Source organism: the organism of the source record quoted next, unplaced genomic scaffold, assembly GCF_019419815.1.
Source record: "Pyrus x bretschneideri cultivar Hongxiangsu unplaced genomic scaffold, Pyrus_bretschneideri_v1 Contig85, whole genome shotgun sequence".
NCBI lineage: Eukaryota > Viridiplantae > Streptophyta > Magnoliopsida > Rosales > Rosaceae > Pyrus > Pyrus x bretschneideri.
In genome coordinates, this window is record NW_025999826.1 from 1244417 (window position 1) to 1260333 (window position 15917).

Consider the following 15917-nt stretch of genomic DNA (forward strand, 5'->3'; position numbering starts at 1 on the left):
CTAAATTATTGTAAACAGATAGTGACACATGGCGCGTCGGGATTGGTTGAAAATCTAATCACAAATCTATCCACAAAATAGTATGTTCGGATAATAACACGTGGTGTGTCAAGATTGGTTGAAAATCTTATCGAAATGTTGGCTAAATTATTGTAAATAGATAGTGACACGTGGCGCGTCAAGATTGGTTAAAAATCTTAGTGGAAATCTATTCACAAAATAGTACTTTCGGATAATGACACGCGGCATGACAAGATTGGTTAAAAATCCTATCCAAAATTAAAACAATTTTTTATTTATTATTTTATAAAAAAATTTAATAATATTTTAAATGGGCTAGGTGCTAGCGGATTTTTTAGACTTTGTGTCAATGCATTTTTTTAGGGGTGAAGATGCATTTGGCCTATTACTGTTCATTGAGGTCTATCATTGTTCACTGAGTGGATTAAATGAGCTGGGTGCTGGCGCATTTTTTTAGAGGTGGATTTGCTCTAAAGGATTGTCTACAAACAATATCGGGCTAGTTTGGAAGCAGTTTTAAAATAATTGAAAGCGTTTTTGATGAAAATATTTTTAGAACCAATCCTTAGTAAAAATGCAAGTAAATCCTAAAAAAGCACTTAAAGTGCTTCCTGAAAAAAAAGCACATAACTGGTGCTTCTTGCAGAAAACACTTCAAGTACTTTTGGAACCCTAAAATATTTTCTCTAAAAAGCACTTTCAATCATTTTAAAAGCAATTCCAAATAAGCCCATAAATGCTCTCATGCTTCTAGGCATGACAGTCTTGAACTTATCCCACTGCTTTGGTTGAGAAGTTACTAACTCGTATCAAAGATGAAAATACTTTTGCTCATCATTCTTAACTGATGGTGATACTCATCATCCTATTTATTACTATTGAATGGGTTTGAATTTTGAGATATATATAGTTGATAGACACAAATCTCTAAATTTAAACTCATCCAATAGTATTAAGTAAAGTAGTGAGCATACCACCACTTAAGGGTGATGAGCAAAAATGCACCCTATCAAAGAGTATTCGACCAACAACTTACAAGGATCACTTACAAGGGTGGTGCTATTTACACACTATTTTTATCTCTCATACATCCCTCTCAATTTTCAATATTGAATCAATGAATTGAAAAAAATAATGAAAAAAAATTAATAAAAATGTGTAAAAAATAAAAAGAAATATGAGAATAGCAATACACTACTAACCATTTACTCGGTGAAGATTTTTTCTCTAATTTTGCACAATATTTAAGACACGTTCAAGTAGGCGAGAGGCTTCCTTGTTTTATGGTTGAATAATATTTAACCCAAAGTGAGTTGTCACTGAATGTTGATAGTACATACGTCCACGTGTTTTTTGCGTATGAAAATAAATGCATTGGCTTATGTACTATCTACATGCATTTGCACACACACACACACATATAAATATATACACACACTTCTCAAATCTTATTCAGTTTGCTAATGTTTTTCTTGTTGATATGAGTTCCGCTTTGAACTCATATCTCATTGAAATGAATTAGGGTCTTAATTGGACAAGAGATTTACATATGATTTTAAGGCTTTGATGTATTTCTTTTAGGTGAAACAATATCAATTTTATTCGAAAAAATTACAAAAAATCAAAGAGAACGTATTGAATTTTGATTAAATTAAGAGGCTCCTCAAACTAACAAGAACTAAAATTAGAAAATGGACCAATCTATATGTGATATCCCGTCCTGAAACTATCGAAACGTACATGTGAAATGACCACTTTGCCCCCTAGATAGTTCGTTTACCTTATTGGTTGTTTGTGTGCCTTGTTGGCATGTTTGGAATCACACACACGCAGCCACACACTCCACCTCTCCCTGTCCCTTTCCCTGTCTCTCTCTCTCTCCTGAGTCCTTTATCCTTCTTCTTCTTCCTTCAAACTCGTACGGACACACACACAACTACACTAAATCATCACAGATCGAGGAAACCAAGGGCACAGTCGTGATCGTGAGGTCGAGGGGAGCACGATTATATCATTTTTAGGTGAGAAACCAGTCGTTTTCACGTCGATTTCACAAGCTCCGATTTGAGCACTATTCATGCAAACTTATTTCACCACGTTTTTGGGATTTTGAAGCTCATAGGTGGCTTGGTGAGGTCCCAAGGAGTCTCGGAGTGACTCGTTGGAAGAAATTGGACATCGGAATCACCTGGTTCGAAGTTGGCCGGTTTTGGTTAGTTTGGACAGGTAAGATCGTGTGGTTTTTAGCCTTTGAAACTTGTATGGACGTGTTCTACTAGCTTAGGGCTTCAATTTGGTGCAAGAATCATGAAAAATGGTGGAAAAACGAACGAGAAAACTCAATTTGCAGGTTTCCCAGTTTCCGGCGCCGATGACGGCGCCGGAGATTAATCGGAGAAGGTGACAGAATATTCCGTCAGAATTCTGACGGAATATTCCTGACGCCGTTAACGGAATCTGTCAATTTTGACGGAATATTCCTGACGGCGTCAGTTGACGCCGTCAACGTGCCAGGCACGTGCCTGCGCGTGGGGGCGCGTGTGGCCGTGCCTTGGCCGGCGCGTGGGGGCGCGTGCGGCGGTGAAAATTTTTTCTAAAATTATGGTTGTGATCCTGAGGTTGTGTAGAGCACGTTGGTATATTCAATTGTCCCTTTTTGAGCAATGTATGAGAAGTTATTTTGAACGGAAGGTTATGTGCTTTAAAATTAACGTTTTTATAGTATTTTCGCATATAGGTGACACGTATCCCGAGGACGAGCGTGCTCACGCGAGGCAGGGGGGCTACGACCCTTCCACGTACCAGTGAGTGGGCTTTTGTTTTCCGTATATACCTATATACTTATAATTCCCAGAAATTTATGTATATGTTTATTAGTTTATGCCATTCCTTTATTATTATTGGTTATTATGCATGGTTAGTTGCATATATGGTTATTATATATATTCATTTACACGGTTATATATATGTTGGTGCTGTGGAGGCACAGGTAAGTGCCAGGTAAGCGTTATTTAATATTCGCATTTAATAGTGGTTAGAGGTGCTTAGAGAGCTCATAACCTGCACCCCCGGTGTTAGTGCTCCCGCCCAGAGTAGGGCACAGTCCTTCACGTGTCGTTCACCTCCCGCACCACACGCTCAGCTTGGATCCAAGTTAGGTGCACAGTCTTGTCGTACAGACCACCATAGGTGGTTCCGACTCGTGGGTAGGTTTAGTGTTGAGTTTGAGATTTAAGCTCTAGATGCAACCGTACAGGTCACGTTAGGTGACTCCGGCTACCAGACTATATGTTATTGATATGATTTATACCTGAGCACTTGCATTTCATTCTGAGGTTTCGATATGGCGTATATTTGAGCATGATTGGCATATTTATATATGTACATATGTTTATTTTCTGGGAAGTATACAGGTTTTACGGTGAAGGGTTAGAATGTATTTTACTAAATGGTTTTCAAAGAGCTTTGTTTTTGCCCACTCACGCTTTTGTTTTGCGCCCCTCCAGGTTTTAGCTAGCTAGCAAGGTTGCTGGTTTTCCCAGAGGGCTTTCCCGGCGTTTCTAACAGACGATCACCAGCGTAGGTTCACCTTCGGGTGCACTGTTGTAACGCTATTTTATTTGGACTGCTTAGGCGTTATGCTCTGAACTTGTATTGTTTCACACTAGCACTTGTTACTTTGACTTTTGTACGCTAGTTTTTAATTATTCGTACTTTTATATTACTGTCTTACTAGCTTCCGCACTGTGCACATGGCTACGTCACTTCTGCGTGACGGCCAGCACGCTCTGATCTCGGTCGGGGTGTGTCACTATACGCCACCGTGTTGGCCTAAAAGTCATGTTGAATTTAGATTTTATGGTGCATTTAGAGTTGATCATACTTTTTAACCTACGATTTCCTTTCTAATAAGCACCCATGTTAATTTATGATTATTTTAGTAAAGTCACATTGATCTATCATAATTAAGGCATCTTATTTTAATCTTCTTACACCATCATTCCTTTCCTCCCTTTCTCACTTTCAACTTTCGCCTCAAAAAGAACTTCAACTACACGTAATCTCTTTCTTCCCATTTTACCAACCGCAATCCACCGTCCAATCCCGACCGTCGACCACAACCACCCAAAACCGAAAAATCCAACGGCCTGTTATTCCCCATCCAACAGTTACAAGAATCCAGACTACCTCACCAATCAAACCTCCTCACGTGTTGCCCATCCGAGGGCCCGCCAAATTCATCTATCCCCAAAGCCGGATAAGAACACTTTGTGTTTAATTTTAAACAAAAAATTTAAAATAATTTCCAACTATGTATGATGAACGGACAAAATGCAAAGATATTTCGAATCCTTATCAAGAGGATCTAAATTCCCAAAAGCTCCCCAGCATTTCCATTTTTCACGTGCCTACCCCAGCCAGAGAAAACCAAGAGTCAGGGGCAAAACCGTGTTTTCAATTTCCAACAGTACAGTGAAAGCTGGAGTTCTAGAACCAAAGCAAGCAACCGAACTGTCTCGTTTTTATTTTGTTAGGAGAAAAGAAGCTTTCACTAGATAGCGGAGCTGTGACAATACTATCCCCCATTTTACTGTTACATCAAAACCTCCAGTACGCTGCCGTTTCGTTCCGCTCCTCCGCATTCGCTTTTTCTGCTCTTTTTTTCCCTTTGCCTTGTGCTCCTCCTTTTGATCGCCTCCTCAGAAGGAGCTCCAAATACTAAGCATTGAGTTTTTCGTGCTCGAAAAGGGTAATTAAAACGGATTCGGAGGGGCTTTTTTTGACCAAAATAAAAAATAGAGCGATTTTGTCACACTTGTTCTGGGTTTTTTATTTTTTAATTTAATTAATTTTTTATTGTTGAAGTAAATAACGGTTAGAATTGGGATTCAGTGCCACCGTCTCTGTCGCATTGATATCTTAGTTTTTAATTTTTAATATTATTAAAAACTGCTTCTTGATATTATTAAGTTTTTGTATTTTTTTGGTGTTGCAGAGCACAAATCAGAGGAGCAGAAGCTTCACAGTGCAGACTGGAACGACAAGTCGTCCGGAAAGCTTTCCAAGGTAAGATCTCATCTGGGTTAATCTCTGGTTGTTAAAGTTCGAAGCTTTGGGGGACCCTTTCTCTCTGAAATGTTGAACGTTTCGGTCGTCGGTTGACGAAATTTTAAATGGGTGTCCGGTTGCTTGCTGTTGAAGCATAGTAGTGGGTCGCCACTTTCGAATTGACATTCATGTTGGTCGCTGTTGGATGATGTATAAAAGATAATACAGATGACATTGTATATTTCTTTTTTATAATGTGGTGGAAATGAAGCTTAGAATCGACGAATGAGCGTGACGAAGGGAATTAAAAACCCCTTAATCTTAATAAACTTTTAGTTAGAATTAACTTTCTTTGTGGCTGTTGTCTTCCAGGGGTGGTTGGAATTAGCCACGAATGGCTTGTGGTTGCAGATTTAGGACGTGATTGGCGTTTGGGGGTGTTTGTATTTTTAATTATGCTTGTTTTAGCTTGTTGTTGCTGATGTGACCCGTAGTTAGTTAGCATTTCTTTATGTTTCTTTTTCTTTTTCTGAGGTGGTTGGGGGAATGTCCATGGTTTAGCTTCTTTTTGCAAACAATGTGGTAACGACGGGCATAATTTATGTTTTGGCAAGTGCAACAACCCTGTGTTTAACATTTAAATCATCTTGCATTTTGGGAAATAAGTGTGGCTTGGAGTACTTTAACACCGAGCTTGTTTTTTTCCACTTTCAGAAATTCGATGGGATTTTTCTGTTTGTTAAGCTTTGATTAATTGGCGGTTGGGTTGACAAGAGCATCGGGTGGAAAAGTGAGATAATGGGGGCAATTGGTGGGGAAGATCTAGTGAAGTGGGAGAAGATGCAAGGAGCAACTGCTCGTGAAGAGAAGATTCTGGTTTTGGTGAGGTTGAGGCCTCTGAGTGAGAAGGAGGTTGCAGCAAGTGAAGTAGCAGATTGGGAATGCATCAATGACACAACCATCTTATACCGAAACACGCTGCGGGAAGGGTCTACATTTCCAACTGCCTATACATTTGGTAAGAATATATTCATCTGTATACAGTGTACTCACTGTAATTTCGTATAGGTGTTTGAGTCTGAGTTTACAATGGTACATCTGCTTACCGTTAATGTCCAGCACTGGCCCTTGCTTGAATTTTTGAGAATGCATGGTTTTGTCATAGTTCATTGGTTTATGGGATACATCTTAACTATTTTATCTATTTATCTTTGTTCATATTTTTATGGTAGACAAAGTATTTCGGGGTGATTGCTCTACAAGGCAGGTTTATGATGAAGGAGCCCAACAAATTGCTCTTTCAGTTGTCAATGGTATCAACTGTAAGTATATAGATCTGTGTGTTGACGTCCTTCTGATACCTTTCTTTATGCAACTAGTGAAAAGTTTACACCAAAATTTTCTTTCTCAGCAAGTATTTTTGCATATGGTCAAACAAGCAGTGGGAAAACGTACACTATGAATGGTATAACAGAGTTCACAGTAGCAGAAATATTTGATTATATACATGCGGTAAGAATGATTACTAATAAGTTTGATGCTTTGTTTCTTTTCGATTTTATTACTTGACTACTGTTTATTTGCAGACGTTATTAATATAAAGACAGTTTCTAATGCAAGCCACACTAATATAAAGATTGCTATTTCATTCAGCATGAGGAACGAGCTTTTGTTGTTAAGTTTTCAGCTATTGAGATATACAATGAAGTTGTTAGAGACCTCCTAAGCACAGATAATACTCCGCTTAGGCTGCTAGATGATCCTGAGGTTGGTGCCTTCTGCTACTTTTATTTTCTTGAGATAGTTATTTTCATGTGTATATGAGTTTTGCTTTAACACTTGTATATTCTCATCAGCGGGGAACCATAATAGAGAAAATCACAGAGGAAACTCTGAGGGACTGGAACCATTTAAAGGAGCTCCTTTCTATTTGCGAAGGTAAATCATTTGAGAAAATACTGCATTTACCACAAAGTATTATATCTTAATTATTTGAGTGTATTATTTCAGCTCAAAGACAGATAGGGGAGACTGCATTAAACGAAAAAAGCTCTAGATCACATCAAATTATTAAACTGGTATGCCCCTCCCCCTGGATTTTCTTTGATAAGGGTATATTCATTTCATATGCAGTGCCTTAGACTACTTTGCTTAATCCAACTTTAACTTGTAGGCAATTGAAAGTTCCGCTCGTGAGTTCCTAGGCAAAGGCAATTCAACCACCCTTGCAGCTAGCGTGGTATATATTAATTATTTCTAGATTGGATACTTGGTAGAATATATAAAATGTTCTGTTAATTTAATTTCGTTGTTTCCATTTGCAATATTAAGTAGATATTAAATTCAAAAGTCATGGGTTTGTTGCAGAATTTTGTGGACTTGGCAGGAAGCGAGCGTGCAGCCCAGGCATTATCTGCTGGGATGAGATTAAAAGAAGGCTGCCACATTAATCGCAGTTTACTAACTCTTAGCACTGTTATTCGCAAGCTAAGGTTTGTATAATCCATCCTTCCTTTATGTCATATACTTTACCAAGTTCATTTGACAGGCAAAGATCTAGTAAATTATTATTTATTCTGGACATTTTCTTTTTAATTATGTTTATCTACATGCATGTGTACTAACCTGTTTTGAACCTTTGATTTCAAATCTGATATTTTTGTACGCAGTAAAGGAAGGAATGGCCACATCAATTACAGAGATTCTAAGCTAACACGCATACTGCAGCCGGCCTTGGGTGGTAATGCTAGAACTGCCATCATTTGCACTTTGAGCCCCACACGAAGCCATGTTGAGCAAACAAGAAACACTCTTTTGTTTGCTTGTTGTGCAAAAGAAGTGACTACAAAAGCACAGGTCAATGTAGTCATGTCAGATAAGGCCCTTGTTAAACATTTACAGAAAGAGCTGGCTAGATTGGAGAGTGAGTTGAGGATTCCTGGCCCCCCTTCCTCAACTTGTGATTACCCAGCGTTGCTTAGAAAGAAAGATCTTCAGATTGAAAAGGTAATGATTCTCTTTCTTCGAAAATTTACAATTAGGGAATAATACCTGTCAATGGGAATTAAATATAAGCACAGTTATGGAGACATTTCTGAAGACCCGTGGCAGATGGCAATTGAAAGAATTTCATTCCAGAAGATAGGTCTGGAAGACGGTAGTTTAGACGTATTGAATAATTTGAATTTGCTTCTAGGAAATCTCCATGTACCTAGTATCTACACAATTTCATTATTTATTCTGTGCTTCTTATAAGAGCATAAAACGGGTTGCTTTGACTCATGTACTCAGCTTAGGTGTAAGTCTGCTGTAGGCTTCGAATTCATCCATGCCCATTTTTGGAATCTGTAACCACGTTTTGATACAAGTGGGTGTCTAATTGAATGCATTTAAACCAAGACATGACTTGTGACCTTTTTCAGATGGACAAGGAAATTAGAGAGCTGAAAAAGCAATGTGATCTTGCTGAATCACGGGTGGAGGATTTACTGCGGATGGTTGGAAAGGATAATGATTCCAGAGAAGTACATATTCTTGCTTATTTACTATGGAGTTCTATTACATGTTATATACCTTTGTTCTTCTAATTCTTGCTTGTTTCTTCTCTTTCAGCCTTCAGATAATCTCAATCCTAAATGGAACGCCGGGGATGTGTCAGATGATGAAGGCTCAGTATCATCAGGTGTGGCTGATCCTTATTATATGAATGGCGTCAGAAAGTTCAACAATCCTCATTTTGATGACAGAGACGGTGAGAGCAGTCCTGAGGAGGTATACGGACAGATTCTTGAAAAATTTAGATCTGATTCATGCCAGAGTGTAGAGGATCCCACAGGTGGGACTGCAGAAGATACTGATGACTACTGCAAAGAAGTCCGCTGTATTGAGATGGAAGAGTCAAGCAGGGACAAGAATTCCGGATCCCTTGCTTTATCTACTGTTGAAAATGAAGTAACATCTGGGGATGCAAGTTTAGCTGGTCAAGAAATGATATCAACCCCAGTGAATGCAGATAGAGAAGGGAGTCAGATGCAAAATGGTTTTACATATGGCACATTCGAACAGAGACTACGTGATGTACAAATGACGATTGATTCTCTTGGTAGTCCTTACCCTGAAGAACAATCTAGAAGCCTAAAGTTAACTCGGAGCTGGAGTTGTAGAGAAAATTTCACGGCTGGCTCATCTTCACCGGATAAATCGGAGAGAACCCCACCTAATTGGTTTGAGAAAAGCTTTCCTGGGAGACCAGAAGGTTTTAGCGGGAGGAAGGTTCCATTATTACATTATGATTCCAGCGCAAGGTTGTCAAGAAATGATTCTCAATCTTCCCTTGGGAGTGCCGTGGATGAGTTAGAAGGACGGACTGCAGATGAGGATATTGCCAGTGTTCATACTTTTGTCACAGGACTAAAGAAAATGGCCAAAAAGCTTGAGAATGACAGACAACTTGTCAACGGTCAGGTGAGAATGTGCCTTAATTTTGAGTTTGTCCACTAGAAAAAAACCCCATCATTTTTTGTGTGTCTGTCTTTGCTTGTTATAATAATTAGATAATATCCTTGAACGTGATAAGTTCATGAGAACTTATGCATGAGAATGTGAAACATTATGCATTAGTCTTACTCTCTTAAGATTCCCACTTTTGAAGTTTATAATTTTTATATCAACAAAGTTGGGGTGAGATTGCAACATTTGCTTTTCCATGTTGGAGATAATCGATAAACTTAAAGACGTTTAAAAGTTTCAACAGGTTAATGTGGCTTGCGTGGATGTGGAATTTTACAAATTCATAAATTATTTTAAGTTGCATGCCCTCACAACTTATTTACAAATAGTTATACTGTAATTTGCATTTATTTATTGTAAGGCATTTGGGCTAGTCAGCTTCTCACAAATCTTTTGCTTTGTTTGACATGTATCTGTATGTGCGTGCTAGGACCAAGAGACGGGGGAAAAGTTTGCAAAGAATGTGAAAGATGTAGGAGTAGACCCAATGCTGGAATTATCAGAAACTGCTGATTGGCCTCTGGAATTTGAGAGAAAGCAGAGGGCCGTATTTGAACTTTGGCAAACTTGCTATATATCAGTGGTCCATCGAACCTACTTTTTCTTGCTCTTCAAAGGTGATCCAACGGATTCCATTTACATGGAGGTTGAACTTAGGAGATTATCTTTCCTCAAGGAAACTTTTTCCCGTGGAGATCAAGCTGTCGAAAATGGTCAGGCACTCACACTGGCTTCAAGGTTCACTCTCGTGTCTGTTCTTTCTTTCTTTTTACTCAATGTCGTTCTTATTTTTTGAATAATGTCTTGTTTCTGTGCTAACATCTATTTCGTGCACAAGTTGACTAAAATACCGTTCTGATTTATGGCTGCAACGTGTTTATTTCGACACAGCATGAAAGCTATCGGTCGGGAGAGAGTAAAGCTAAGCAAGCTGATGCAGAAAAGGTTTTCGGCAGAAGAGAGAAAGAGACTCTTCCAGAAGTGGGGTATTGCACTGCATTCAAAGCGCAGGAGGCTGCAGCTGGCCAACTGCTTGTGGAGTAACACAAAGGATATGAACCACATTACAGATAGCGCCGCCATTGTTGCAAAGCTGGTGATGTTCGCAGAGCAGGGTCAGGCGCTCAAGGGAATGTTCGGGCTTAGTTTCACACCGCCGAAAGCAAGGCGTAGATCCTTTGGATGGAAAAATAGCATGGTATCTCTTATATAACATGCTGCTCTCATATAATATACCACTATAGATAGGCGGTTTCTCAAATCATATAGGCCACATAGCGTTGTTTTCGTCATCAAAACTTGAAACAGATTGCCTACGATTATTTATAGGAATTGTATAAATCTTAGGCGGCATGCTCAGCTTAGAAAGCTATGTTGTGATTTTGGTAATATGGTTTCCTGGTTCTGTTCCAGCTTTCCTGAAATGTAGTTTTTTTTTTTTAATCTTTGTGACTGTTGTGTGTAAAAATTATCAATAAATGGTTTGTTGTCTTTCCCTTAGCCTCTGTCTCATACGCTATCAGGTTTTCGAAAACATGTATTATACGTAATGTATGCTCATGGTAATTATAATTTACGAATATTAGAATCACCAAAACAAGATGAGAAGTGTAGGAAGTGCACACTAAGACTAAAAATACCTATCCAAATTTGCAAGGAAGAACAATTTTTGCCGTGTTGTTTCGTTGGTAATTGTCCACTACAAAGGCACCTTGAGTTAAATCAGGTGGAGTTCCAAACCACTATCAAATCAGATCATGTATGCTTCAATTTTGGATAAAGGAGACTCCGATTGCACAACAAGAAAAAACACCTGCAACAGATCAAGAATAACCTTTTCCAACCTCCAACAACACTGGAAAACCACTGATGTATGACAACCAAACAAGATTAGGAACTATGTGGAACCAAATTTTTGCACCACCGTGGATGGAGGACTCGTGCGAGAACGGCCACCTACAAGCATGAAAAAACAGCTGTGAATAACCTAGGGTACTAGTGTGGTGCCGACCAAAGGCTCTCCGAATAAATTTTAGAACTCAAGCCGTGGGCGAGCAAAGTATGTGTATGAAAGCATAACTATTGACGAGCCCTAGGAAGGGTATTTACACTAATCGGGGAGAGTCCTAAAAGATATCTAGCATAAGATACTATCTCCCTTAAAGTTTGTGATTACTTGCAGCTTACGCCAATTCCTAGATTGTAAGAATCTCAAAGAATATAGGAAATCATTTGATCCCAATCAGATCAGGCTTTCGTATCTTGCGGAGCAAGCATTGTTTTTCTCAACGAGGCCTGCAGACCTCACCTACCATTCTAGAGCCCAATACAGTGTGGTGGCACCGTTGGTTTCATTTAAGTGGCTTAGTCCAATTAGATCCTGTGAGTTCATGACTGGACTTTTGAGGCACTCGCATTTCGATCCACCTTACTTTGGCTCAGAAAAATTTATGGTCCCACAAGATACAGACTAACCCACCCATGTTTATTATTCAAGACTGCAGTACAGTTATCATTCGTAAGCGAATGGAATATAGCCTCCGAAGTTGCTGAAATAGTAGGCAAATAAAAAACAACCTCTGGCCCAGTGTTCTTGGTATGTAGAAGTAATGTCCAAAGGTGATGAGGGACTAATTCATTGTCAACTAGTAGCAGACGCGAAGCTATGGCCATGATCAAAGCATGAAGCACTGGCGTCGAACCAGGAAGCGCAACAGGTAACAATGTTGAGGATGAGAGCAGTGTTGGAGTGGAATTGGCAGCAGCTTTCGACGGAATACACTGCGATTGGGCTCCTCCATAACAGGCTCTAAGGTAGTTGGATCGGATCAATCGCACGAGAAACACAATGATCGGCGGCAAGAGGGGTAGAGTTGCCTTCCCCAACGCCTCGAGAGTTCAGCTCGCGATTAAATATTTCGAAATAGGCTAGAAGCTTGGTCGCGAAGGCCTTGTCGATCGTCATTTTTTGTCGAAATTTCGGAGATTCGGGATTGACTTCTTCATAATCAAGAATCCCATATTGAACCGAAAACATATATTATTAATTATTTTATATATATATATATATATATATTTATACATATATATTATATATATTATTCTTTTATAATTGATGCTAGTATTTTCTAATTCATGCTTTGCAACCTAAAATGTTCTACATCTTGCATATTTTTCATGTTCCGTTTGATATTCATTTGGATTTTATTATTGTTGCTGTCCTGGCTGATAATTTTAGAAGGCTTGATTCTTTTGTTTCTCAACAGATTGCTAAAAGAGTTTAATTAATTTGAATTTTGACTCTAATAAAAACAGTCAGGCTTGCCAGTGTTCGATTAAATGGTAGTGTGTGTTCTTGAATTATAATTTGAAGAATAATTCATAATTTCATATTTTAAGTTGGGATTCCCGATTTGTTCTAAAATCCCGAAAATATTTCTGGATTCCTAAAAATTTAGTTTGGGATTGGTCTTTAAATTCCCGTCCCGAAAAATTTTGGTTTGGGATTCGGGATACTAATTTCGGTTCGATATCCCATACCAAACCACCCCTAGGTGAAACCATTGCTAAGACCTAAATATATGAAGGTGAAAGGAAAAAGGAGCAGAGCTCTAATATATTTTTCTAATTTGATTTGTATTGTAAAACTGATCTGTTTTCTTATCTAGCAGGCTAAAACTAATCACTTATGTCACTATGATCTGAAGACATTCTTATTCACTTGTAAGTGAGAGGATTTATGTTCGATTCTCATCAAAAACGAATTTAAACTACGTTATTGCTAACTCATTGTGAGACTTAGCCTACTCCTAACCCTTCGTTTGTTCAAAAAAAAAAAAATATCACTAATTGTTATTAAGGTATTAAAGGGAACATAACAATTAATCCAATTTAACCTTTAAACAAAATTTTGTTCCACTCAATACGATACAACTCAAACTATTTAGGGATAGGCACAAGGTTGGCCGAGCTTAAATTTGGGAGAACCGGACTCTACCCGTTTTGAAATGTAATGGGGCTGGCCGAGCCAGCTACATGGATTTGAAACAGACCGGTTCGGGGTCGGTCAACGGGTCCAACTCCTTTTTTATTTTCAAAAATACCTCATCTTTGTCGATCTGGAGCCCATTGTCGTCACACCATCTTCGATCTCCACTATCCCTCAGCTCCCTCATGCCATCTTCGTCAATTGAAAGCCCACCGCCATCTGGAGTCTACTGTCTTCTCCGATCTGAAGCCTCGTGCCATCTTCGCCGATCTAGAGCCCACTATCATTTGGAGCATGATGTCTTCTCCGATCAAAAGCCTCACGCCGTCTTTGTCGATATAAGTCTGAGGTTACGATAAAATCAAGAGAAAGATTGAGTGAGAGAGACAAGTTGAAAGGGCAGCACCAACTGGCCAAACGCGACACCTCCTGCGTGAGCTTCTTGAAGACAGTGGCTATAGACGATTTCAATCTTGATTATGAAAAGACATTATCAGGCTGTCTTATTTGCACCCACAGAGACATTGTGAAATGCCAACCATCTAAATTCAAACATGCAGAGCAAACAACAAATCATTTTCTCTTTAACAATCAAATAAAATTCCCAAAGAAAACCCCAATTGAATTCGACAAAAGGACTATGGGAGTTGGGAAGGAGAAGAAGATTAAGATGGGGACTGGGGAGTCTAGGGTGGGAGATGGTTGGGAGAAACAAGAAAGTGGGAGTATGGGGGAGTTGGGAGTTTAACACTTGTGGCGAGTTTACGTAACCGTAATTAAGAAGAAATTGAATTGAGAAGAAGTTGGAACGAGGAGAAGTCATAATCAGATTCCTATTGAAGTTGTTTACTTAAATGTTCTAGAATTGGAATAGAAATGACACTAATTCCATAAAATTGTTTACTAATTCAGCAAAATCGGAATATAAACCAATATTACTTTAGTCTAAAGAAGGATTTTCAATTGCACTGTACAAATGAATAGTTTTCGGATCCCAATTTCACACTATTTACGGACATGCCATTGCTCTAAGGATTTTGCCTGGGTTTTTTTTTTCTTTTTTTTTTTTCAGGGTTAGTTGTATGGACTTTTACGGGTTTGGGCTGTCACTGGGTTGGTGGGTTTTGTTTGTGGTTGGGTTTTTCGGATGGATGGCCGACACGGGCAGGCCTAGCCTGCAACGATGCCAGCGAGAAGAGAAGAGGGGGTGTGGTGTGATGCGAGAGAGAAGAGAGAGAGGAGGAGTCATCCGATGGCAAAGAGAAGAGAGAAGGGTCGTGCGATGCCAGAGAGAAGAAAGAGGATGACTCTTGGAAGGAAAAATTTGAGGAGAGAAGAAAGGGTAGGATGAGCAAAGCAATAGGTAGGCCTGCCCGGAATTTGGGTTTTGTTTTTTCTTGGTGAAATCTGCTTTAGAGAAGCAGTGAGGCATGAAGGGATGCCTAAACCGAGGGTTGATTTCAGAGATTTGGTTCCAGTTGGAAGATATCTCTGCAAGCATTGATGAGGATTTCTCCCAGCTGGCAGCTTCAATTCCTTTCAATGCCAAGTGTCCCTTTCGAACTGAATTTTCCCTTATTTCATTGTTTCTGGTTTGAACCTGCTTAGAAACCTGTTTTTTTTCCTGCTTTGTTTTCTGTCTGGTTCTGGTTCGGTTATTTAACTTTTAGTTGGGAGTGCAAGATTTGTTTTTAAATTATTAAATTGGGACAGAAAAAAAGATATTTTGTGCTGCTTTTAGGGGTGGGCACGGTGCGGTTCGGAGCGGTTCCACCCCTAAATTGGAACCGAAACTGAAATATATTAACGGTTCGATTCGGTGCGATTCCACTTAAATTTATTACTAGAACATTACGGTTCGGTCTACACCGGTTCCGATTCGGTTCATGCCGGTTTACGGTTCCTAATAATAAATTATTTGAACACCAAATCATTATGCATTCAAATACATCTTCTAAAACTGATTACATAAAGTTGCATACAACACATCTTTTTTAATACAAATGTTTTTGGTAGTGGCACCAAGTCAACAAAAAGAGACAACTAAAATACATATGCACTGGTCAATCAGTCAACAAACAAAAAAATGATGAAGCAAATTGCAGGTTTTCAAACTTCAGAGAGCAAGCAAGAAGCAGCAGCTCCTGTACACAATTTTTCAACCTATTATACCATGACATGTGTGTGTATATATAATTTATTTATTTATTATTAATAAAACGGTTCGGTTCGGTTCGGCCGGTTCTTGGTCATTCGAAACCGGAACCGGAACCGGTTTGAACGGTTCGGTTCGGTTTTTCACTCAAAGTTGACTTTTCCGGTCAACACGGTTTTTTTCGGTTTTTTTTCT

At 39.0% G+C, this 15917-nt stretch overlaps 1 protein-coding gene across 1 annotated transcript; it reads left to right on the top strand.

Moving 5' to 3' along the window:
• Window positions 1–4554: 4554 nt before the first annotated feature.
• On the top strand, window positions 4555–11079 carry LOC103937076 (kinesin-like protein KIN-7E). The gene is made up of 15 exons (XM_009346993.3): window positions 4555–4771; window positions 5018–5088; window positions 5785–6088; window positions 6303–6392; window positions 6482–6582; window positions 6724–6837; window positions 6927–7008; window positions 7081–7148; window positions 7244–7309; window positions 7438–7562; window positions 7740–8076; window positions 8493–8594; window positions 8683–9534; window positions 10010–10317; window positions 10471–11079. Exons 3-15 carry the CDS (start codon window positions 5869–5871, stop codon window positions 10790–10792), a joined length of 2787 nt encoding a protein of 928 aa, XP_009345268.2. The 5' UTR covers window positions 4555–4771; window positions 5018–5088; window positions 5785–5868; the 3' UTR covers window positions 10793–11079.
• Window positions 11080–15917: the final 4838 nt, after the last annotated feature.